At 38.8% G+C, this 24,588-nt stretch overlaps 1 protein-coding gene across 1 annotated transcript; it reads right to left on the bottom strand.

Annotated features, from left to right (window-relative positions):
• Window positions 1-568: 568 nt before the first annotated feature.
• On the bottom strand, window positions 569-23,076 carry LOC121903760 (NACHT, LRR and PYD domains-containing protein 12-like). Its single transcript, XM_042421130.1, has 10 exons — window positions 23,009-23,076; window positions 18,672-19,020; window positions 15,796-17,674; window positions 14,135-14,308; window positions 13,662-13,835; window positions 6,239-6,412; window positions 3,352-3,525; window positions 2,357-2,530; window positions 2,181-2,227; window positions 569-1,494 (listed from the first exon to the last, which is right to left on the bottom strand). Exons 2-10 carry the CDS (start codon window positions 19,009-19,011, stop codon window positions 923-925), a joined length of 3,708 nt encoding a protein of 1,235 aa, XP_042277064.1. The 5' UTR covers window positions 19,012-19,020; window positions 23,009-23,076; the 3' UTR covers window positions 569-922.
• Window positions 23,077-24,588: the final 1,512 nt, after the last annotated feature.

Here is a 24,588-nt window from a genome sequence, read left to right as displayed (position 1 = left end):
TCATAATTATTATTATTATAATACACTTTATTTATATAGCACCTTTTTTACTCAAAGTGCATAACCTTTAAAAAAAAAAGAAAAAAGCAAACAATTTAAGAACCACTTATTATTATTTTATGTAAAATCTCAAATAAGGCAAATAAATGTAGTGGAGTAGAGAGTACACTATTACCTTCTGAAATGGAGTGGAAATATAAAGTAGCATCAAATGGAAATACTCAAGTAAAGTACAAGTACCACACAATTGTACTACATAACTGTACAGTACTTGAGAAAATACACTTTCTACCACTGGGAAGAAGTATTCAGATCCTTTACTGTATACAATACAATACAGCATAGTAAAAATGCCCCATTACAAGTAAACGTCCTGCATGAAAAATCCTACTACAGTAAAAGAGACGTTTAGAGGGAAAAATCACTATTTGGTGGAGCTGTTAACAACTCATAAACATCTGAAATGTGACCCAGACTACACACTGCTTTTTGTAAGATGTCAAAAGCCAAAAAACGTTGGAAACAACTGGTTTCATCTTTAACAATGTGTTGTATTTTAAAAGCTTGTTATATTATCCATTGTGGCAGGAAAGTGAAGATGCTTTCAAAAATAATGCCATGAATATGGTGCCATGATGCCTCATGGTGTGATAGAATACATGTGAGAACCATAAAAACACTCTGGGCTGGACAGATTCTATTTTATTAACACACAAATAGAGCTGCATGCTGCTCATTTGATCCTGACAGTAACAACAGCAGAGTCAACTGAGACAAATCAATGAATCATGTAGAAGGAAAAATAATTGAGTATTTGAGTCTGAGACAGATCTGCTTCACAGTGCAGAGTGTATGTGATGTTTGATTTCAGCAGCTGATCTTCAGTCAGCAGAGTTTCTGTACACAGGAGAGACTCTCCCTCCTACAGAGGACACAGAGACACTGAACCAGACCAGAGTGTAAACCCAAACCCAGCATACAGAGGCTGAGTGAATGTGGTGCTGAAGGTGTGGAGGTGGATCAGTGTGTCAGAGGAGACTCTGTAGAAGGCCAGAAGGCCAGCAGGACAGTCCACATACACTGCCACTCTGTTAGAGACGGAGGAGGAGGAGGAAGAACAGGGAGAGGAGGAGGAGGAGGAGGAGGAGGAGATGGATGTTACTGTCTTATTGTGACAGACAGAGTAAACAGCATCATCAGAGCAGTACAGACTCCAGGACTGATCATTCCTTCCAAACAAACCGTCGTCACTGTGTTCTTTCATGCTGATTTCTCTGTAAGTCACTGATATATAAACTCTTCCTCTCCACTCAACCTCCCAGTAATAGCGACCAATCAGAACATTTGTACACAGCAGCTGAGGCCAGACATCAAATCTGTCTGGATGATCAGGATATGACTGATCCTCCTCCACATGTGTCACTTTCCTGTTGTTGTCAGACAGTTTGAGTTTTCTGTTTGTTGTGTTTGTATCCAGTTTCAGTTCACAGGCATCTGATGGAGAGAACAAGACACAATACAGCTGCAGTTTATCATCTGTTTATTTATTACCAACTTTACAGACAATCACTGAAATTAAAACACTCAAACTTAAACTATCTCCGTGACAACTGAAACACTCCATCCACTGAGGAAGGGCATGAGCTGTGACTGAAAGCTTTGGGGATACAGAGTAAGTGGACCTTTTGATGAGAATGAGTTTTTAACTTAAACTTCATTCCAGCTATGTCTAATGTTTGTCTTAATGTAAATTCAACAGTTCAGTTAGAACATTAACAGACATGACAGTGAAGATGTCTGTAACATTCATGTTTTTTCAATAAATATTGGTGTAAAGTGAGTCTTTGTACGTCAAGTCCGTTATTTTCATCTCAAAATGTCATCTGTTAGAAACAGATTTTTGTCCGAATGCTCCAAACAGCGAAGTCAGTATGTATGAATGAACTTTATCTGCAGGAGAGACATGAGTGACATTTTGGAGCAGGTAGCACCACCATGTGGCCATTTATAAAACATTTCTCTTTTACCTCTTGAACTGTGATAACAGAAATATATTTCTGTTTCATGTATCCATTGGTTCAAGAAAAATGTCAGTTTAGGCCATGCCCATTTGTGCCAAAACAGACTTTCCATCATTTTTAACTTTTTTCACATCTTTCTCAAACTGAAAACACACTTACACTTCCTCACACCAGGTTTCAGTCTCTGCAGTCCACCATGGTCCACCCTGGAGGAAGAGACAAAGTCACAATCAACTTCACACACACTCCTGTCTGTCCTGTCCATCTGTCTGTCCATACCTGATAGTGTCCACCTGTCTGTCCATACCTGATAGTATCCACCTGTCTGTCCATACCTGAGAGTGTCCAGTCTCCAGTGTGGATCCTCCAGGCCTGCAGACAGCAGCTTCTCTCCTGAGACTCCTGGATGATTGTAGCTCAGGTCTAGCTCTCTCAGATAGGAGGGGTTGGAGCTCAGAGCTGAGGCCAGGGAAGCACAGCCTTCCTCTGTGATCAGACACGCTGACAGACTGAACACACACAAAAGTAGCTCTAATGAGCTTAAAAAGATCCTTAACTCAGTAAACAGCATTTTGTCCTTCAGGCCTTCATGTTTGTTGTGTGCGTTGCACTCAGCACCCCCTGCTGTATGTTGGTGTCATACAGATACATTTTAGGTTAGTAGTAGGAGAGAACTTTCATGTTCCTGCTGAGGCTGCAAATGTTGAAGCTCAGGGCTTAATTTTCCATTCTGTTTTTACTTTGGCAGAAGAAATGCCTTTAAAGTTAAATAATGTTCAACAGTATATCTAAAGATAGTAAGAAGATTTAATGTAAAAAATTACTGATGTTTTATGTTAGTTCATATTTTTCATTCCAGTAATGTTCAACATTTGATTTCAGTCATTTAATTAGCAAACTTAGTGTCTTGCATCATATTTTTGATTTCATTTCATTCAGTGTTTAAATATTTAATTTGTAATATTTTTAAAAATGTTAAATCTAAAGAAAATCATGTGCAACATTTCCTGCGCAGCAGGTCTGCTTTGTATGTTCCTGCATGTAGAGGACATGACAGTAATTCTGCGTTGTATACTTTATTATTCTTTCAATTATACTAGATTTTCAGGACTTTATGCACATCGAGTCTTCACTGAAGACTAAATGGCAGAAACATACATCCCGAGTCACATGTTGGCATGAAAGGAGTTTTACTTTCTGTACACTTGATATTACAACATTTCAGCTCAGACAGTACACAAAATCTTTTTAGTGTCAAAAACTCTTTATGTAAACTAGAAACAGGGGGGAGGCCAAAATATTACTTTTAATACATAGTAATACAAATGACCTGAGAGTTTCCAGCCTGCATTGTGGGCTCTCCAGTCCAGCAGACAGTAGCCTCACTCCTGAATCTTGCAGGTTGTTGTCACTTAGATCCAGCTCTCTTAGATGGGAGGGATTGGACTTCAGAACTGAAGCCAGAGAAGCACAGCTGATCTCTGACAAACTGCAGTGACTCAACCTGAACCCGACAGAATACAGGTTGAAAATTGTCAAATATAAAAGACAAAAATCACAGAGTGAACTATCCAGTGTAGATTTTTCTTGTTATATGAAGGTTTTAATTGTGCAGTTCAAAATTACTTTGACATTGTCAATAGACTAAACCATTGAAGAAAAAAATAGACTTTACCATTTAGATACTCAGTGTGGATCAACATAATATCAGCTTTATCTCTGCAATTTAGTGACAACACAACTGTCACATCATGTTAATCTCAGCACAGAGGTAAAAAATGGTGTCTGACCTCAGAGTCCCCAGTCTACATGGTGGGCTCAGAAAATCACACAGCAGCTTCACTCCTGAACCCTGATCCTGCAGTTTGTTGTAGCTCAAATCCAGCTCTCTCAGATGGGAGGGGTTGGACTTCAGAGCGGAGGCCAGAGAAGCACAGCTGATATCTGACAAACGGCAGTGACTCAATCTGAATAAAGAATAAATGATGCAGATAAAAGTCCATTTATAATCCAATCAGATGTGTTGAAGTTTTAAATGTGTAGTTCAACATTACTATGTCCTAATCAATGAGCTTTTGCCTAAAATGACTTTGTCATTGTGGATCATCATGTCAGCCTTCTACAGACATCATCCAAATGTCACCAAAACATTCAAACAACTATTCATGTCAACAGTGAGCCACAAAAATACTAAATTCATACTTTAAACACCTTATCTAAACCCACAAAAATGATCCAAAAACACCTTTTCTCAACCATTGATAGACTCATTAGCCCCTCCCCTGATGTTCCCTCTGATACTTTCTTATCTGCCAAAGAAATTAATCTGCATCATTTCTCAATGACAAAATTCTTAACATCAGGCACAATATCCCAATTACTAACTTCACTAATAACTATGACATACCTCTATACCACTGCATGTTGTCGGTCACATTTCTCCACTGTAGACTCCAACGATCTCACTGACCATATAAATCAACTTAAAGGGGACCTATTATGCTGATTTCCAGCTCTATATTTTTATTTTTTGACACCAATAGAGTAGCTTTGCATGGTTCACAGTTCAAAAAACTCTTTATTTATCTTATACTGGCCCTTTATGCAGCCCCTCAGTTCAGCCTCTGTCTGAAACAAAGTAGACAAAACTGTTGGAAACCTAGAGTTTAGAACAGTCAGAAGCTGGTGCCTGTTGCACACAGGGGTTATTTCTACATGCATTTACCTCATTATTTGTCATTTTGGCAATGTTTAATATGAACATCCATCATTGTAACATTATATATATGACTGAAAATAAGGAAAAGCATAATAACTCCCCTCTAAGTCCTCTACCAACTCCCTTGATCCACTCCCAGCATCCTTTGTTAAGTCTGTTAAATCTGATGTCATATGACATCTTGTCAATAGTAAACTGTTCTCTCCAGAATGGCGTATTTCCCCATTGCATGAAAGCTGCTGCTATTAGACCAGTTCTAAAGAAGGAAAACCTGGACCCAAATGCACTTACCAACCTCACACTCCTGAGTAAAAATATTGGGAAGGTTAACGTTAGAAGGTATATTAGCAACTGAACTGCTAGCTTACTGATAACAATATTTATGATAAATTCCAGTCTGGCTTCTGCACATCTTATAGCACAGAGGTTGCTCTTTTAAAAGTTGTTTATGACATGGGGATAAACAATGACAATAAAAAACCTCAGTCCTAATACTCCTAGACCTGAGCTCTGCATTCGATGCAGTGGACCATGGGATCCCGCTGGAAAGGCTAAGAAACTGGGTGGGTCTGTCTGGGACGGTTCTCCAGTGGTTTCAACTTATATATGGTTGGCCTCTGCTACATTATCAGCAAACATAACATTAGCTACCATAATTATGCTGATGACACACAGCTTCTCATCTCACTGTCCACTGATGACTTCCAACCCATAAACTCCCTAGTCAGCTGTTTGGAAGACACTGAACCACCGGATGGCTGCAAACTTCCTTCAGCTGAACAGGGCAAAAACTGAGATCTTGGTTGTAGGTGCTAAAGCCCAGAGACAACTGGTCTGCAAGTACTTGGAGTCCAGATCATTAAAGACAAGTGAACAGATTAAAAACCTAGGAGAAACCATGGATGGTGAAGTCAGTTTAAGGATCATATCAACAGCATCACCAAGGTTGCCTTTCTCCAACTCAGAAACATTTCCAAAATCAGAGGCTTTCTTTCTCAGTGTGCCTCAGAGAAACTCATGAGCAGGTGGGACTATTGCAGTTCTCTGTTTATGGGTCTTCCAAACAAAACAATCCATAGATTACGAATAATCCAGAACTCAGCTGCACAAATTCTTACCAGGACAAAAAGATCAGACCACATAACTCCGGTCCTCACATAACCTTCACTGACTACCTTGTTTTCAGAATACAATTCAAAATTTGTTTGTAATTTGTAAACTCTTGGTTTACAAAACACTTGCTGGTCTGGCTCCAAAGCGTGCTTTTGCATGAGATGGTGCTATACAATTAAATTTGAATTGAATTGGGCCTACATCTCTCTCTCTCTCTCTCTCTCTCTCTCTCTCTCTCTCTCTCTCTCTCTCTCTCTCTCTCTCTCTCTGTGTGTGTGTGTGTGTGTGTGTGTGTGAGGGTGTTCTGAAGGATCAATATCAATGATCATGTACATACATCATTTATGTATGTACATAAATTAGGTCCAATTGTTAAACATCAGACCTCAGACTCTCCAGTCTACAGTGTGGACTCTCCAGTCCAGCAGACAGAAACTTCACTCCTGAATCTTGTAGCTTGTTTTCACTCAGCTCCAGCTCTCTCAGATGGGAGGGGTTGGACTTCAGAGCTGTGGCCAGAGAAGCACAGCTGTTCGCTGACAAACTGCAGTCCCTCAATCTGAATAAAGAATAAATGATGTAGATAAAAATCTATCTATAATCCAATCAAATGTTTTCAGGTTTTAAATGTCTTGTTGATCAATTTAAAACAGATATTAGTTGAGAGGATCTTCCGTATACAAATGTAACTCTTTACCAAAATTTATAAACATTAATTAACAGTGGACATTTCCTATAGTTTCTTTAAGAATCTGTCATATTTTATAACTACAGACTAAAATTTGTACAGATATTTGTACAAATATGAAAAAAATAACTTCATGGATGTAAGTTATGTATGGAGAGCCCTTTAATTCAAAACCCTACCCAAACTGTACACCACCTGTCCAGTTACTAGACTGACCACCCAAACTGTACACCACCTATCCAGTTACCAGACACACCTATCCAGTCATCCTGCACTGCCACCCAGTGGACATCATGCGCGACCCAGTTGACAGGGCAGAGTGACCCAATTTGACATCATGCGCAACCCAGTCGACAATGCATGATGTCCAATTCGACACTGTGTGCTATCCAGCTGGATAACGCCGATTGGGCAGAAATTCAATCACCTCTCTTAAATAGGAAGTAGAGTTTGAAAGCCAAAACAAGCTTTGGAAATAAGCAAAAATCTAAGGCGGAGGAAATTGGTATTATTAATATTAATGTATGCCCTCCAGTCTGTTGGTCAGTTGTACCATCATGGATAATCCCAGAACCTGAAGTTGATGTATGCATACTGATTAATAACAAAAGCTAGAAATCAGGAGATATATTCAAGGAAGTTAAGTCTCATCTGCAACAAGGATAGAGTTCATATTTACAGAATTCAGAGGGATAAAAGGATCCAGAGAGTGGGAAAGTGGCATTTGGAATAACCAGTCCTGAATTAAGAATTAAAAACAGACATAGAATTTCAGATCAGATGTCAGTATTCACAGCATAGATGCTAGCATTATTATGGGCACTTTGGTGGATAGAAGACAATAAACCAGACAATTCAGTCATATGCAGTGATTCAGCTGCAGCTTTAACTACAATAAGAGAAATGTATTGGCAGAGATTTATCAAACATTATATAGAATTCAAGGTGTTAAATCTGTGTAATTTTGTCTCAATTGATTTACTATTCTGAAACTAAATCAGAAGATTAAATATGGTGCTTAAAAATGTTTTGTCACTCAATTTGAAAAAAGTCATTATAGAATACCTAATAAAAGGTTTGAAATTCTGTTTTTTCTTTTGCAAGTTTTACATTCTCTTGATAAGGAACCCTCTCTCTGGGTTAATATTAACCCTAACCCTTCAACATTTTTAACAACAACTACAGCATTGGCAGTTCAGTTATATGTAGGCTGTGCTCAGTTTATAAATAAGCTCAGAATGGCCAGCACAGAGTGCAAGACAACAGTGGTCTGCCTACAATATGCTCTCCGTCGCATCCGATCCATCCACCAGCCATACCTGACCACACCACTTGCATCAGGGCTCGCCACTCCATACTGCTCTTTACACCAGCACCACGATGGGCTCCTTCCCCCTTCTCTGTCCACCCTGCTCCGTCAACTCCATCACCATGGATGAAGTCACAGTATTTCAACAGTCTGAGCTGACTAAAATCAATTTTAACCAACTTTTAAACTGATTAAACAGCTGTGGAAAGACTGCCCTTATCGGCAATCCAATTCCTTCAAATGGTTCAGAGTGATTCAGCAGAGTCCTCAGTCTCCACAATTGGCTCCAGTCTGCTTGCAGGGCTTACAATGTGGGCTTCATAGACAATTTAAATTTTTTTTTTTTAAGACAGACGGTATCCATCCTAACAAGCTGGATATCCGAATGCTTGCTGCTAATTTGCAACACGCCGTGCAATCCTGTTCACATGACTCTCCACACAAACACCCTGGTACCTCCCTCTTCCTCTATGGTGCCACCTCAGAGTACTGTTTCCTGTGTGAACTCCCCCTTTTAGCAGTTATTTTCAGAAACTGCCATAAGTGGTTCCCTTTGGTATTAATAATTGTTCTGTCTTCGAAGTCCAGATGTTCAAAACCGGTGGTTCATGCCTTGTACTATGTGTAGTTGTGTATCACCCTCCTTGGCTGGATGCCATTTTCCTCACTGAGTTCTCTGAGTTTTCATCTTCAGTTGTTGTGAATCATGGCATAATTTTAATCCCTGGTGATTTTAACTTTCATTTTGACCTCTCATCAAATGTTAGAGCCACTGAATTTCTGGGTATTATGGACTCTTTTAACTTTGTACAGCTTGTCTCTGGCCCAACCCATAAACATGGCCACACTTTAGATTTAGTTTTTACACTTGGTCTGACCACTCCTTTGCTGGCTGTGGAGGATTTGGGGATCTCAGATCATCTGTGCCTTAGATTTTCCAACATGTTCTATAATGTTCCAAAACCTCAATTAAATGCCTCTTATGCCATAAGAAATAGTTTACCTTTCGCAATTAAGCAGTCCCCTTCTGTAGACACTTTTAAGGCTAAACTTAAGACCCACGTGTTCTCAGGCCTTTGAGTGTCCTTAAAGCTTTATGTTTTACTATTACTTATTTATTTGTGTATGCATAAGGGATAGTATTGTGATGTCATCTCTACTCCTTTTTTTTTGCTGTTACCTAGTTATGTTGTTTTAATTAGGGCCTGAGCCCCAAAGGGCCGAAGACCCTCTTGTATCTGTTCTGTTTCTTTCTTTTTTCTTTCTTTATTATTCCACCACGTCAACCCTAAATTTGACCCCCTAAACATGCTCAACAATTCACCAAATTTGGCACGCACATCAGGTTTGGTGACATATTTGATAAAATGTAAAAATTAACCCCCAAAGTGTCAAAATGTGCTAGATAGCATCACCTATGTATCTAAAATGGCGGCCACGCCCATAGGAATGTCGTAGAACGATCAAACCAAAACTCAATTATTCGTCTCAACAAGACCTACAAATCATACCCTGACACCCTTGACCTAAATCCAACAGGAAGTCCACAATACACCCATCAAAGTATGACTTTGTGCCAATTTTGGAACCCGAACAAACGCTATCTCCTCCTAGGGTGTTAATGGTATCGGCTTCAAACTTTAATATATGACTTATCACACTGTGCTGAACAAAAGCTATTAAAAACTTTGTAATAACTCAAACAGTTTAGATTTTATAAGCCCTGAAAGTTGGAGTGCCACATTGCACCTTACAATGTAAACCAATGGGGAGGCAATCTCTGGGCATAGACTTTGTGCTGAACTTAGGCGTTTGACATCTAAAGTCGTCTAAGTCAGACCACTTTCAAACCTGTATCAATGGATTTGCGACTACTGAAATGTGGTTTTTAATGTAAGAATTGGCCAAAGTCATGGGATTTATGAAGATATTTCCACTAGAAGACTGCTCTGAAATCCTGCTGTCAATCTGACAGGGAGAAGGAGGGAAGAAAGGCGGGGGATGGGTGTGACAGTTGGATGTAGCTCAGTTTTATAAGATATAGCAGAAAGGCCTATATACTTACAGTACATGATATACAAACTTTGTATGAAGTTTGGGGTTATTATCATTTATTTTACAATAATTGTAGGTCTTATATGTATAATCAGTAGTGAGGATGACCTATGAGGGGAAGGGAAAAAATGGAGTGAGAGTGACAGTTTAGTGATAAAGTGCTTCAGAAAAATAAAATCAAAACTAAAAATTGTAGCTCTGTACTGCCGTTTTTCCTTTATTAGGGCCCAAGCACCTAGCAGTTCACTCACACTCTCCATTCAAATATATGAGTATTTTTCTGTGTCCAGCTGCAGTTACCTATTGTCTCTACAGATCTGACAGCAGTGTTCAATGCTTACTTTTTTGTCAAGGAGTACATGTGTTCCTACATGAAACAAATTAGGAGCACACATAGAAATTTAAGAGCACACTGACAAATGTTCAAGTAACTGTTTATTAAAGAGAACAATTTATCACATACATATATAAATGCTGTGTGTGTGTGTGTGTGTGTGTGTGTGTGTGTGTGTGTGTGTTTGTAAATCAAATGTTCTCTGTAGGGGTGCTTGATTATGGGAAAAAGCATAATCACAATTATTTTTGCTCGATATTGACATCACGGTTATTTAACACGATTACTTTTTGACTATCATTTTTGGCGATTGCTGATATATGCACATATTTTTTCCCACTTGGCTGAGGAAACTATTACACATGCAAGCATAGATTGTACTAAGTATGATCAAAAAAGACAATATATGAGGGAAGAACTCAGGAAGACTAGAGTTCCGGAGCTCAGCATTAAAACTTTAATGAACCTGCCAAGTGGGTGTAGTAGCAGTTTTTTTTTTTGAGTTTATTATACAGACAGGATGGATGTGTAGGATTTAATATTTGGTCTACAGTCTGAAGCGGAGGGTGGCGGTAATGTGCCTAATATGCTAGTTGCCAAGCGCTGTTATAACCCAAAAAGAGGAGAATAAGAGGTTTTTTTCAAACAGAGTGGTACATCCTGTCAGCTGAGGGATTTCCTATCTGTGCAGCTGAACACAGCAACTCCTCCACGGACTGTTTCACCCTGGTGATCCCAGTGTTTCTTCTGCTTTACTTCACTTAACTGACCAACAGACCTGCTGATTCTTCCCCCTTTAACCTGAATAACAAACCGGGACTCGATGATCCGGTTGGATCCAAACAGAGAGCCGGGGCTAGCTGAGAGCCGAGCTTAGGCTAACTGGTTATGCTTCCTTCCGGTCATGCTGCAGCTAACGCTCTGTTAGCCTTATCAGCATCGCCACTTTCTGTATCTGTTGTTTCAACTTTAAATCCCTCTAGCATTTCATATGGTCTTATGGTTGTAATTTGCAGTCGCACAGTGTGCAAGTAAATTATTTTTCCACTTCGCACATATCTATTTTTAGGTACAAATGCGAGTCAAATACTCACTCTTTAGAGCCCTGTGACAGTACACATTTCAATCAAACTTTGACCAGGTCATGTGGGTTAAAAGTGCACAATTTTGATGACACAGCTGTGAGCAAGTCAGCCTTATATGACAAACATCATCTGATTCACATGAAATTTTCAAGGTGTGCTCTACAGTTGATATACAGCGACATGATGTTTATTTAATGCGTGTTTTCCACCACCATATAGTGGACACAGGAAATGATATTTAACTCCTTCACGCAATACTAGATAACAGACACCTAAAGTCTTTGTCCAGCAAGTACTTGTGGCACCATACATTTAAACGTACGACAGACATGAAGTGCAATCAGGCAGATTCCCAGAGCCATGGAGACAAACTTTGTGATTCGTCAGTTTCCAGAAAGTCCCAGAAAACGCCATTTTATTGACGTGATTGGTGGTACTGGTGGCTCTATTACTGGGCATCGTGATGGCCTGATGACGTGTCCGTGGTAAGACGTGTTTTCATCTCTGTTACCGTTGAGATTTGATGTTTCACCATGACAGAGGAAGTTGCTATAACTTTATTGTACATGGTCCAGTCTGCACCAAACTTTACATGTTTGATAAGAGTCCCAGCCTGAACAGGTCTACGTGACAATATTCCATCAGTGATGCAAACTGGCTGAATAGCGCCCCCTATGAAATTGCAGCAAAGCAGCCCCAGCAGCAGGCAAAATAGTGGACAAGGGAAGTGGTGTTTATCTCCTTCTTGCAATGTCTGAAAACAGCCCAGGTCTGAAGACATCTACATGCCCGTGACATAAGCCCTTCCACTGTGCTGTGGCCCAACATGCGTGGAGGCGCGAGGGCCTGTTCAATGCTGCTTGCAGCTTTAATTTACTTTTTTTATTTTATTGTACAGCACTTTGGTAAACTTGTTTTTAAATGTGCTTTATAAATAAACTTGATTTGATCTGATGATTGACTATTTTATCAAACTTAAAATTATCTACACCTATATAATTTCTCCAACTCTAAACTTTTCCAACTTCAACATGAATTGCCTGCAAAATGATTGCACATCCTCTGTTAATACATCACATCTGCAAATATGCCTATACAGCAACCTAATCCTGTGACCAAATGAATAATCAAAGCTATATGGCACTGGGGCCTACAACAGGACATAGAGGACTCTACCTACCTATTATAAAAGTTGATGGCGGCATGTTGTTGGCTTGAAATTCCAGGGGAGTTTTCTTTCACTGTTACACTCACAGAAGTGTGGATAGGTCTGGCAATGCAAAACTCATCATTGATTATTTGGTTGAAATTATGCTTGCTGATAAGAGCTGCTAAAAATAATTATCCTGTAAGATGGAAAAACTTCCCAGTCGCAAGACTAATGGACATATTTAATAGAATATAGGCTATAGTTTATGTCATTTCAATATAGACACACGTGGGGTCATTATTCTGTCTGGTTCATGGAGGGAGCCATGCATTGTCTGGTAGAAGAGAGACAAGGAAGACAAAGTCAAGTGACGTAATTCCTGTCCTATAAAGTGCATTGATGTAGTGATCTATGCAGAAAACTTCAATTAGCCACAAACTTTCAATAACTCCAAAATTATAAAAACATGCTGGCATGTGGCATGAATCCCTATGTCCCCGCATGACGTCACTAAGGAATTCCCATTGACAAGGGTATGGGATTTCTTTCTTTTTTTACTCCTGTAGTCCCTTTAATTGATTGAAACGAAGGTAGCTGGTCTGTCTCCAAAGTTGTGTTCAACTTGGTTGATAACAGGATAAACAAATATACAATGCATTATTTTGTTTTCCCAATTTTTGTGTGAATTAAAAAAATGGAAATTCACGTACTTTTCCCATTTTCGTCTTCAAATTAGCAAGTGGAATAGAAATTAAACCAGAACTAGAAAACAACTTGTTTTTTGCTTATTATTATATCTTATTGTTTCTGCTCCTACCGCATCTCAATACACTGTCATTGGCTATGCTTATAGCCTAGATAAATTGGATAGATTGATGGATGGATGTAGCACAAAGGTACACAGATTTAACACCCTGTCTTGTGAATTCTGTATAATGTTTGATAAACCTCTGCCAATATATCAAGTCTGGACTTGGATTTTATTTCTTTTATTGTCGTGTGGTTTAGTGTCTGGTAACTGGATAGGTGGTATGTGGTAACTGGAAAGTGGTGTATAGTTTGGACGCTCGGTGTCTAGTAACTGGATAGTTGGTGTACAGTTTGGATGCTGAGTGTCTGGTAACTGGATAGGTGATGTACAGTTTGGGTAGGGTTTTGAATTAAAGGGCTCTCCATAGTGAACTGACCTCAGACTCTCCAGTCTACAGTGTGGACTCTCCAGTCCAGCAGACAGAAATTTCACTCCTGAATCTTGAAGCTTGTTTTTACTCAGCTCCAGCTCTCTCAGAAGGGAAGCGTTGGACTTCAGAGCTGTGGCCAGAGAAGCACAGCTGATCTCTGACAAACTGCAGTCCCTCAGTCTGAATAAAGGATAAATGATGTCATTAAAAAATCATTTATAATCCAGTTGGGTTTTAAATGTGTAGTTCAACATTACTATGTCCTAATCAATTAGCTTTTGCCTAAAATGACTTTGTCATTGTGGATCATCATGTCAGCCTTCTACAGACATCATCTAAATGTCACCACAACATTCAGTCACCTATTCATGTCAACACTGAAAATTAACTTCATGGATGTAAGTTGTGTATGTACATAAATTATGTTTAATTGTTAAACATTAAGGTCAACAATAGTATCAGGCAGTCAGTGAACTGACCTCAGACTCTCCAGTCTACAGTTTTGACTCTCCAGTCCAGCACACAGCAGGTCCACTCCTGAATCCTGCAGCTTGTTGAAGCTTAGCTCCAGCTCTCTCAGATGGGAGGGGTTGGACTTCAGAGCTGAGACCAAAACCTCACAGTGAGTCTCTGAGAGCCAACAGCTAGAGAGTCTGTCATGACACATATATTATGACACATTTTATCATGAAAGAGGACACTTTATATTTACTTAATGCATTTGATGACAAAACAGTTTGACATTCCCTATTTTAATTAACATTTGCTCTTCACATCATGGTTCAGCTAATCTTTTTTTTAAAAAAAATTTCTGGGACATTTTATTCCTTCTAATGGAAAGCGACAGTCGACAATGTGACAGAGTGCACAGTGAACGCAGTAGCCACACATTTCTCCATTCTCTATTTCTCTGTTTTGCGTCATCAGGTTAGGCTAACCCATTGTTGCTAACTTTGGAGCTAACCCCCTTCACTTTTCCAGCACTTGGGGAAACAACAGATGTGACTTTTTAGCATTTAATAACTGACACACTGTAGTCTGTACTGTACATTTACTGCCAGACTGACAACTAACTACAAATTTTTTGGTCTGCTCCACTCGCATCCACCGTCACTTCCCTGCCGCTCACCCTTTCTCAATCACTATGCAAACGTATTAATGCAAACGTTCTAAGCACTGCCCTATTCCTGACCAGAGTTATGCTAGTTTCCCAGGCAACAACACAGAGGTTGACTCATGTATTGCAACAGCGCTGCACAGAGACTCCCAAACGCCATTGATTTACGAATGAATCAATATTTGGTGTTATTTTTGGCATTAAAAATATTCTTTTGGCCTGGCGGGGGTTCTCATTGTTATCATTATAGGAGAAACACTGATTCAGTAAATGTTCAGTGAACGTTGAGTACAGTTAGACCTAGCAGTCTCCATTAGGTTGGGCGAGTTCAAAGTTGGGAAAACAACAGGAGTGATTTGAATACACCTGTTTTCACAGGTAAATTGTTAGTCTGTTCCTCCCGCCACAGGAGGAACAGACTAATGTGGACTAATCCTGGCAAGCTACTGATGTAGCATTTCTATTCTCCTTATGAAAGTAACACAGCAATTATTCGACCAATGAGAATTTGGTTGGATGAGAGCCTATTGACCAACTAATCGACCAGGAGACTACAGCCCTATAAAAAACAGTGTCTGATTAGAACCTAGTCATGTAATAATAACTTTACTGCATTCACTGATAACTGTAAAATACTGATATATTTGTGATAAAATGCTGCTGTAATAAAACCTCAACCACAACCTCTAAAGTCCTTCATTTGTTTTACCAGGTTTGAATGATGCCTATGTCATCCAAAGGAAGAAAAACTGTAAAGTCAAATAATTACTAGAAATAAATAGAACAACTGTTCATTAACTTAACAGCTATAAACATAACCAACTGAAAAATCAACATTATTTACAGCCACAGCATTTCAAACAGCTAAAGAGCATCTGTGACTAAATTTAACTGACATATTATTTTGGCTATAAACAAGTGGAGAACTATTTTAACAATAATAAGAATTTCATATTATTTATATTTGAAGAACTTAACTACTAATCTAAACTGATTTATAATGTTAATCACATCTGGACTTACTGAGCCTTTTTGCAGTTCCTGACAGCTGGGATCAGTCGCCGTTGTCCCTCCACTGATGTGTTGTACTTCTTTAGGTCCAACTCATCCAAAACCTCCTCTGACATCTGCAGCATGTAGGCCAAAACTGAGCAGTGGATCAAAGAGATTTCCTTCTTTGATCTGTTCTCTGACTTCAGGAACTCTTGGATCTCCTGATGTACTGAGCGGTCATTCATCTCCATCAGGCAGTGGAAGATGTTGATGGTTCTTTCACTAGAAATTCTGAAGGTATTCATCTCCTTCAGGTTGCTGATGATTCTCTGGATGATTTTTGGACTGTTCTCTGTCTGACCCAGCAGGCCTCCTAAAAGACTCTGGTTGGACTCCAGAGAGAGGCCATGAAGGAAGCGAACAAACAGGTCTAGGTGGCCATTTTCTCTTCTGAGAGATTTCTCCATGACGTCCATCAGGAAGTCATCCAGAGATGGGTAATCATGATTACTGTTAGGTGGGTCACGGCTATCATTGTTTCTGAAATAAGCAGAAATTTTCTGGAGGAGAGACTTTGGTTTTGATTCCCTGTGTTTGTAGTCTTCTCCCAGGAAGTCCTCCAGTACCTCTGTGTTCCTGTTGTTGTAACAGTGGTGCATGTAGACTGCAGCCAGAAACTCTTGAACACTCAGATGAACAAAGCAGTAGACTGTTTTCTTGAAGATCACACTTTCTCTTTTGAAGATCTCTGTACAAACTCCATAAACTGAGGCCTCTTTGACATCGAGACCACACTGCTCCAGGTCTTTTTGGTAGAACATGATGTTTCTTTTCTCCAGATGTTCAAACGCCAGCCTCCCCAGCTTTAGAAGAACTTCCCTGTCAGCCTTCGTCAGCTCCTGTGGATTCGTCTCATGTCCTTCATCATACTTGTACGTCTTCCTTTTTGTCTGAACCAGCAGGAAGTGTGAGTACAGGTCAGTCAGGGTCTTGGGCAGCTCTCCTCTCTGGTCTGTAGTCAACACATTCTCCAGAACTGTAGCAATGATCAAGCAGAAGACTGGGATGTGACACATGATGTGGAGGCTCCCAGATGTCTTGATGTGTGAGATGATTGTGCTGGCCTGCTGTTCATTACTGAATCTCCTCCTGAAGTACTCCTCCTTCTGGGCGTCAGTGAAGCCTCGTACTTCTGTTACCCTGTCAACACATGTCAGAGGAATCTGACTGGCTGCTGTAGGTCGGGAAGTTATCCAGATGAGAGCCAAGGGAAGCAGATTCCCCTTGAAGAGGTTTGTCAACAGCACATTGACTGATGACTTCTGTGTGACATCAGATACGACCCTCCTGTTCTTGAAATCCAGTGAAAGTCTGCTTTCATCCAGGCCATCAAAGATGAACAAAACTTTACAGTCATTGAGCTTCTCTGCTGTGACCTTCTGTAAAAGTGGACAGAAATCATGGATCAGCATGAGAAGACTGTACTTCTCATCTTTGATCAAGTTCAGCTCCCTGAACGAAAGCAGAATCACCAGACTGACATCTTGGTTTTCCAAGCCTTCTGCCCAGTCCAGAGTGAACTTCTGCACTGAGAAGGTTTTTCCAACACCAGCAACGCCGTTTGTCAAAACGACTCTGATGTATTTCTTTTGGTTAGGTAAGGCTTTAAAGATGTCATGACACTTGATTGGCGTGTCATAGGGGGTCATCTTGGAAGCTGTCTCAAGCTGCCACACCTCGTGTTGGGTATTAACCTCTTTATTCTTTCCCTCTGTGATGTAGAGCTCAGTGTAGATATTGTTGAGGAGGGTTTCACTTCCTGCTTCATCAGTTCCTTCAGTCACATGTTGACATCTCCTCCTCAGACCGATCTTATATATATCTGAAACCTTCTGCAGATCACCATCTGCTGAAAGAGGAGAAAAGTATAGATATGAACATCTATCAGTGTGTTTACATGCGCTAACGTAACCAGAGAAACCAGGTTACATGGGTAATCGGGGCACATGTTAACACACACATTACAGGTTACTGTAAATCTGTATGTAAAAGCTTAGTGATCAGATTTCTCCTTTACACTGACCTTATTCTGAAAGCATGCCTTTCTTATTTTATCTGTATTGGTGATAGAAGATGCGTGTTAGTCCTGACTTTTTGTTCTGTTTTGCTCCGTGTGTCTGAGTCAGTTTTCCTCACATGAATGTGTCTGAATTCAACAAACAGTAAAATGTTAAGTGATGGAAACCAACTTATTTAGACTTCTAGAGGATATTTTGTGTCAGTTTAAGTTTTAGTTAGACTTTAAATACAAGGATTTAAGTACATGTCATGTGTATACATGACAGAGAAACTGACGTTCTCCAAGCGAGACATGGGGAAATAAGGTTTTTCCAATCCCCAATCCCCATTACAGTAACCAATAATTGTTACTTTGTAGGACCACCTGTCAGAATTACATCACTGCCCACCTGGCAAGAGTTCATTCATGTTTTCCAAAGTTAGACCCACAAAATTTCAATAATCCAATGACAAGCTCCAAATTACCCGAGGTGTGAAACCATCCTCCAGAAGGTGTTGTATATCTCAGAGGAGGAGATATAGCCAGATTTGCTATGTGCTATGTGCTATGTGCTATGTACTTCAAGTAGTTATGTCTGCATCATTGTTTGATCATTTAGTCTGACTTCATGAGTGTCTTTCCTATTACATTTTAAGCCCTGCAATTTAGGCACTATGTGTTAAAAGGGCTATATCTCCCACACAGTTCTTTCTATGTTGATGTAAACCCACTCAAAATAAAGCTGAGACTTTAATGTAATATCAATTATTTTATTTTAAATTGAATGTGCTGAAGCACAGAGCCTGAAGAACAAAAAATGAGTATGTGTAACTGTCCAAATACTTACTGTCTAGACTGTTTCTCCTCAAAGATCTGCTGTCTGGATGTGATGTCATGTTTGTCTCTTCCTGTGACCGACCTTCTGCTCCTGAGCCAATGTTTAACTTCCTCACCAGATCATTCCTGCTGATCTTCTTTAAAATACTCCTGATCACTTCCACAGCTCCAGCAAATTCATATTTCTGCACCATCAGATCCACCACGTCCTGCCTCTCTGCCTTTGACAGAGGATTCTCTTTGATGGGTGCGATGTTGCCCACCCTTTCATTCTTCAGAAACCACTTGAACCTCTCAAAGTCATTGTCTCTTAAATCGTCCAGAATGTTGAGGATGTCCGTCGCTGTCATCTTGGCTCTCTGGTAAAATCAGAGAACATTGATAAGAGAACCATTGTGTTTCTGTCTGTCTGCCAGTAGGAATTCATTCTGTGTTTCTACTGGATCTGATTGATTTGGCAAAAAGCCCAGTTTGGCCACAGTCCTTCAAGAGTCAGAGAAACCCAAGAGGATCTTCAGTAAAAATGTCTCACCACAAGTTTACTAAGAAGCTGTTCTGGAGCTTTCTATCGACTCGAGTTTTCTCAGTTGTCATGGAAATGTATGTGTTCAAATTTACATTTGTCTGGCTTAAATGTTGAGAATGAAAAACAATAGCTGACAAAGCAATCTCATAACAAGGTCCATTTAGTCTTCTGCTTTCACAACTAGCCTGTTTGTTGTGGTTCAGTGAACTCTGATGCGTTTACGTGTTTTGGTTGGTTCATAAATGCTGGTTTGAAAGCTGTCAACCAACCTGAAAATGAGGGTCTTATCTTTAAGACTCAGTACATGTCTCAAAGACTCAGTACATCAAACTGAGTATAAACATACTGTTGCAATGTTGTCCAATAACCTGATATTTTTGTTTAGTATATATAAAAAGTTACTTATTTTGGTCTAATAAAAACAATAATAAAGACTTGAGACCTGCAGAAATTTAACTGTTTTGTGTCGCTCATGGACAGATTAACCATATTAACCCTGAAACATCCACACGTAAATTCACATGTGAATTTTGACACAATTCATTTATACAAGACTGCTAATGTTGAACCTTGCTTAAGGCCCTCATCTTTTCAGGTGATATCTTACTTTTATGGAATTTTCACAAACAAATGTTTAAAAGCCAAATAACAAAAAAACAATGTACACTCTATGAATATGGGGTCACGTGCTTCTGAGCACCAATCAGGATTGAGCAGTATTTGAACAATCTCTGAACCCATTAGCTAGTGTCTGACAATCATTTAGCCTCTGGAGGCAAAGGCCAATATTTCAGGGTTTCAGTTGTAGCTGCTGGCTACACTAGATATCTGGGCCAAGACTTTCTCTTCCATGCGCCGGTCATTGTTTACAGTCCAATTAGCAACTTGCTAAAACAAATTGCAAGTGAATTGAAAACGGTCTTTTATTACATGAATCAAACGCTTCTCCACACAATACACAAACATCAATACTTTTTGTATGTGTTTTAGATCCAGATGACATTTCGGCCAATGTATTCTGCCTCTTTCGCTCCCCACATGGACTGTTTACAGAAAACCAGAAACAGAAACGGAAACCAGAATGCTTCCAATACCAAAATCTTGCCCCTTGCCTACAGATTCCGCATTCATATGCAGATATCTGTTTATAGAAATTAGTAATCAACATGAGATGACAATTGTCGAGTTGTTTATTCATGTACGCCCCTGTTAATCAAATCTGGTCAAACTATATCCACACAGTCCTGGTAATTTGAGTGTTACACCCTTTTTTTCCCCAAACTTTTACATTGATTGTTGCTGATTGAATCATAAATATTTTATGTTATAGAAAAATGTTTACACCATATTTTCAGGGTTTTAAGAGTTCAGAGCCAAAGTAACAACATACACCACAGAGGGAAACACTAACAACCTCCATGCAGTGAGCTCTACTATAAATAACTGATTAATGATGAACAATAAAAAGTCTTTAAACCAGTTAGGAGGAGGTATTCAGGTCCTTTTACCAAAGTTAAAATAACAGTGTAAAATACTCCATTACAAGTAATATTCACGCATACAAAATCTTAAGTACAGAAATATTATATTATGGCTGATACATAAACGTGTAGCCGACGTGTAGGAGATAATTTGGACTAATTTGTACACTGTTTTGATCTATATAAATCTTCCTCTCTATTTTTTTAAATGATCATATCATCAAGTTTGTAGGTAAAGTCCTAATCTGCAAAGTTAGTAGTTACTCCAGCTGTCAGACACATTTAGTGCAGTAGAGTGTACAATACTCACCTAAGAAGTCTATTGTACTGAAAGCATAAAGTAGGAGAAAAACAGGGACTCAAAATTGCACTCAAGTACAGGACATTAACCAAAACTATTGAGTAAATCACCTCCCGTTTAAGTACACATGGTTTTCATTCACACACACACAAAGAAAGAAAGAAGAGTTTCCTCTCAACTCAATGAAACATGTAAACCATCTCCTTTGTCATCATTGCACCTTACAGATAACTGAATCTGAACTGCAACATTTACAAAAACATGTGTTTTTCCACTCTTTTGCTATCTTTTCCTGCTCACACAGACAGCCAAGTTTAAATTAGTCTGTCCAGGATGATGATAAAAAGAAATATCTGCAAACATTTTGAAAATAGTATCTCAAACATGAAATAAACAATCGTGTCAGATGTGAACATTTTCAAAAACAGAGCTGAACTTGCTCTACGTATTCCTGTCTTATCTTACATCTGGCAGTGCAGCAGCTCTCACATGTTGCGACGATGTCATAAAAAGATGTTATTATTCATTTCAGTGGGAAGACCTGCTTCAGTTAGAACTCCACCCATCATTATTCAATAACTCTGATTCTTTTACCTCATCAGTTCCTGTTACAGTAGGACACCCCGAGGCTAATCAGCCCTGTGTGTGTGCAGGCTGCTGTTTCCTGATAAAACTGATAAAAGATGGTGGTGAATGTTTCCTCATATAAAAGTATGCAGTACAGGTCTGATGACAGTCCCAGAGTCTACCATGGATGACTTTTTAAAAAAATATATATGTTTAATATATAGACAGGAAGCAGATGGAGAGAGAGACATGGGGTGACATACAAAAAAAGGCCTGCTGCCAGATTCAAACCACCAATGTTGCAATCATGGGGCATGCGTCTTAACCAATGAGCTACAAGAACATGCTGTGGTTTTACCATAAATCCACCATTTACAGTTAAGTAAGGCAATGTTCCAGTCCTGACTAATAATGCTGATAGTAAGTTATTTCTCATTGAGCTCTTTGTGACATCAGATAAGATCAATAAACTCAGCTAGATCAGACTTTGATTTTGATGATAGTATGAAGAGTCTGATGCATGCATGTAGTGTGACTGTATCATTTACAGACATTTTTATGAGTTATAACTTCACCTGCTAAATTAGGATCTGCTTGCTGTTTTTAAAAGCAGTGTGAATTATCCAGTATGTATTATGCTGTATTATCCAATACAGCTGCAAAGTGGGAGGAGCTATTTTGGACACGCCTAGTTCCTGCAGTAAAAATCCCAGTAATTTTTTCCAAAGACAATGTTATCTGACTCATAGTTTGAGTACTGCTATAGCTTAGATTGTCATGAAACTCTCTCCTTAAATCATCAGTAAAAAAAGAATAATACCACATTAGAAAATATCTGGTTTACATGTCACTCAGTGCAACAATGTGACTCACTGATGTCTTTTTGTATGTTTTTTGACAACAATATAGTGTACTGCAGTGCTGTAGTATTTTGGTGTCTAATAAATCTTTCATGAATTGTATTCCATTGTCTCACCAATACCTGAGAAAATATGACAAAAGGTGTTAACTAGTCGGAACACTAAGCATAACCAACTGTGATAGTAGTACATGAACTAGACCTTCATGTAGTACTGTAGTACTACAGTGTACACTGTACTAGTACCACTAACAGTAGCATTAATACTAGTAGCACTAATAATGACATAATAGTAACAGTGATATAAAACAGTGACATAATAGTAACAGTAATACTAACAGCACAAGTAAACTAGTAACCCTGACTTTGAACTCAGAACACAAGATTCAAGACAAAAAAAAGTCTGTGCAAGTTTCACACCCAGTAAATAGAGAACAGGAAGTTCTTTTTGACTTTTTTTAAACTCTGCCACCTTGACACAGATCTGCTTGACTCAATTATGAAGCACAAAATATAATTTTTATCAATCCATGAGTCTTCCCTTTACAGTCCACTGGGAGACCGCCTACTCGGAGACTTTGAACATCAATAGTAGTGTGGTATTAACACTCACCCTGCCTTACATGTCCTGTTTTCCCTCTTTTGCTCCGTTGGCTGTAAATGGAGTCTGATGACTGATTGCATAATTTTCCTTTCAGTGTTTCCTCAACTCAGAGCTGCTCCTCCCCTCTATCTCCTCTGGTGTACTGCAGTACTGTGGAAGATTTAAAATGCCTAAAAGAAATCAAACAAAGAAATAAAATAAAATACAATAAACATTATAATATGTATTTCCTTTTTAGGTAGGTTTTTACAGTGTTAATCACTGTCTGTAATAACTGTCATAACTCAATAAAAATATTAAAAGGACAATAATTGAGTTTTTTGAGTGAATTGAATGAATTATTTTTCATTGGGACATGGATTTTTGTGCCACATTAAAATCAAACCACAACACAGAAAACAAAGTGAGGAGGTTTAAGGTGTTTCAGTGTTGTCCAGCAGAGAGCAGCATAGACCTGCCAACACTAAATACAGCACTGTCGTTAGTTTTCATGAAGAAGTGCAGGGCAGCTTTTTTGAAATGAAAATGGTGCTTTGATTTAAAAGAAATTAAAGATAAAAGGTTAAATAACATTTTCCCATTGATTTTCTTTTCATTATGACACAGTAAAAACACATAATTTTAGGGAAATACATACAACAATGTGTACTGTATTTCAACGAATTTATTTCTTTGATTTGTTTTTATTTAGATATTTTAAATCTTCCATACAGTACTGCAATGTTTAGGAGTCTGATAAACCTTCAAAACTGAAAAATAGAAAACAGTAATCGCTCTGAGTGAAGATATGATGTGGAGTTTACTTCTCCACACATATCTCTTTGGCTTGACTTCCACACTCTTCACATAATACAAAGGTTCCTACTTACATAACATTCTTGTGCAGCCTAATGCTACAGTAATAGCAATACTAATAACAGTCATAGCACTTTCAGTAGCAGCAATAGTAGAAGCACTTTCACTGGCATTATCGTTTAATCGCCATTAATAATTTAATTGATTAAAAATATATTAATCAACAATGTAGAAAACGAGAGACATGTCAACATTATTATCAGCCTCAAAAATCAAGTAGCAGTCGGGCTATCTTAACAGTTTGAGTAACAGTAACAGAAGAATTAACAGAAGCAGTAATACTAAAACTACTATCACTGATACTCATTGACAATTAGAGAGGGAGAGTTAGAGTCGGGTTAGTGGATCTGTATATTCTGCCAACTGGGATATCAGTCAGTTTGACATCCATACAGTTTAATTTTTACTCGCAGTGTATGTTGTTGTAAAGGAGAGCAACGCCGCAACAGTAGCAGGCTGCAGTGGACTAACAGCAGAGTACAGTTTTGTTTTAGATGATACTGATCATTTATATGTCTGGATCAGCTCAGGACATCTCTGAGTAGCAGTTGCAGAAGTAGCAATATTAACAGTGGCAGTAATACGAATATTATAATATTGATATTAACAGTAATGGTAAGTAACAGTAACATTAACAGAACCAGTAATAGTAATATTAGCTGTATTAACATTAACAGAAGTAGTAACAGTAAAACTACCGTTAGCATTAACAGACAGCAGCAGTGAAGTAATCC

Source organism: Thunnus maccoyii, chromosome 1, assembly GCF_910596095.1.
Source record: "Thunnus maccoyii chromosome 1, fThuMac1.1, whole genome shotgun sequence".
NCBI classification, from domain to species: domain Eukaryota; kingdom Metazoa; phylum Chordata; class Actinopteri; order Scombriformes; family Scombridae; genus Thunnus; species Thunnus maccoyii.
Note: the sequence above shows the minus strand (reverse complement) of the source record. Positions and strands in the feature narration are given on the sequence as shown.

Bases quoted from the DNA above. Each gene is read 5' to 3' on its own strand.
- LOC121903760 (XM_042421130.1), bottom strand. From the start codon at position 19,011: ATGACAGCGACGGACATCCTCAACATTCTGGACGATTTAAGAGACAAT. The intron at 3,526-6,238 runs GTCTGATGTTTA...TGTCGGGTTCAG, and splicing joins TGTAGACTGGAGAGTCTGAG to GTTGAGTCACTGCAGTTTGT. The intron at 1,495-2,180 runs GTAAGTGTGTTT...TCTCTCCATCAG, and splicing joins GAAACCTGGTGTGAGGAAGT to ATGCCTGTGAACTGAAACTG.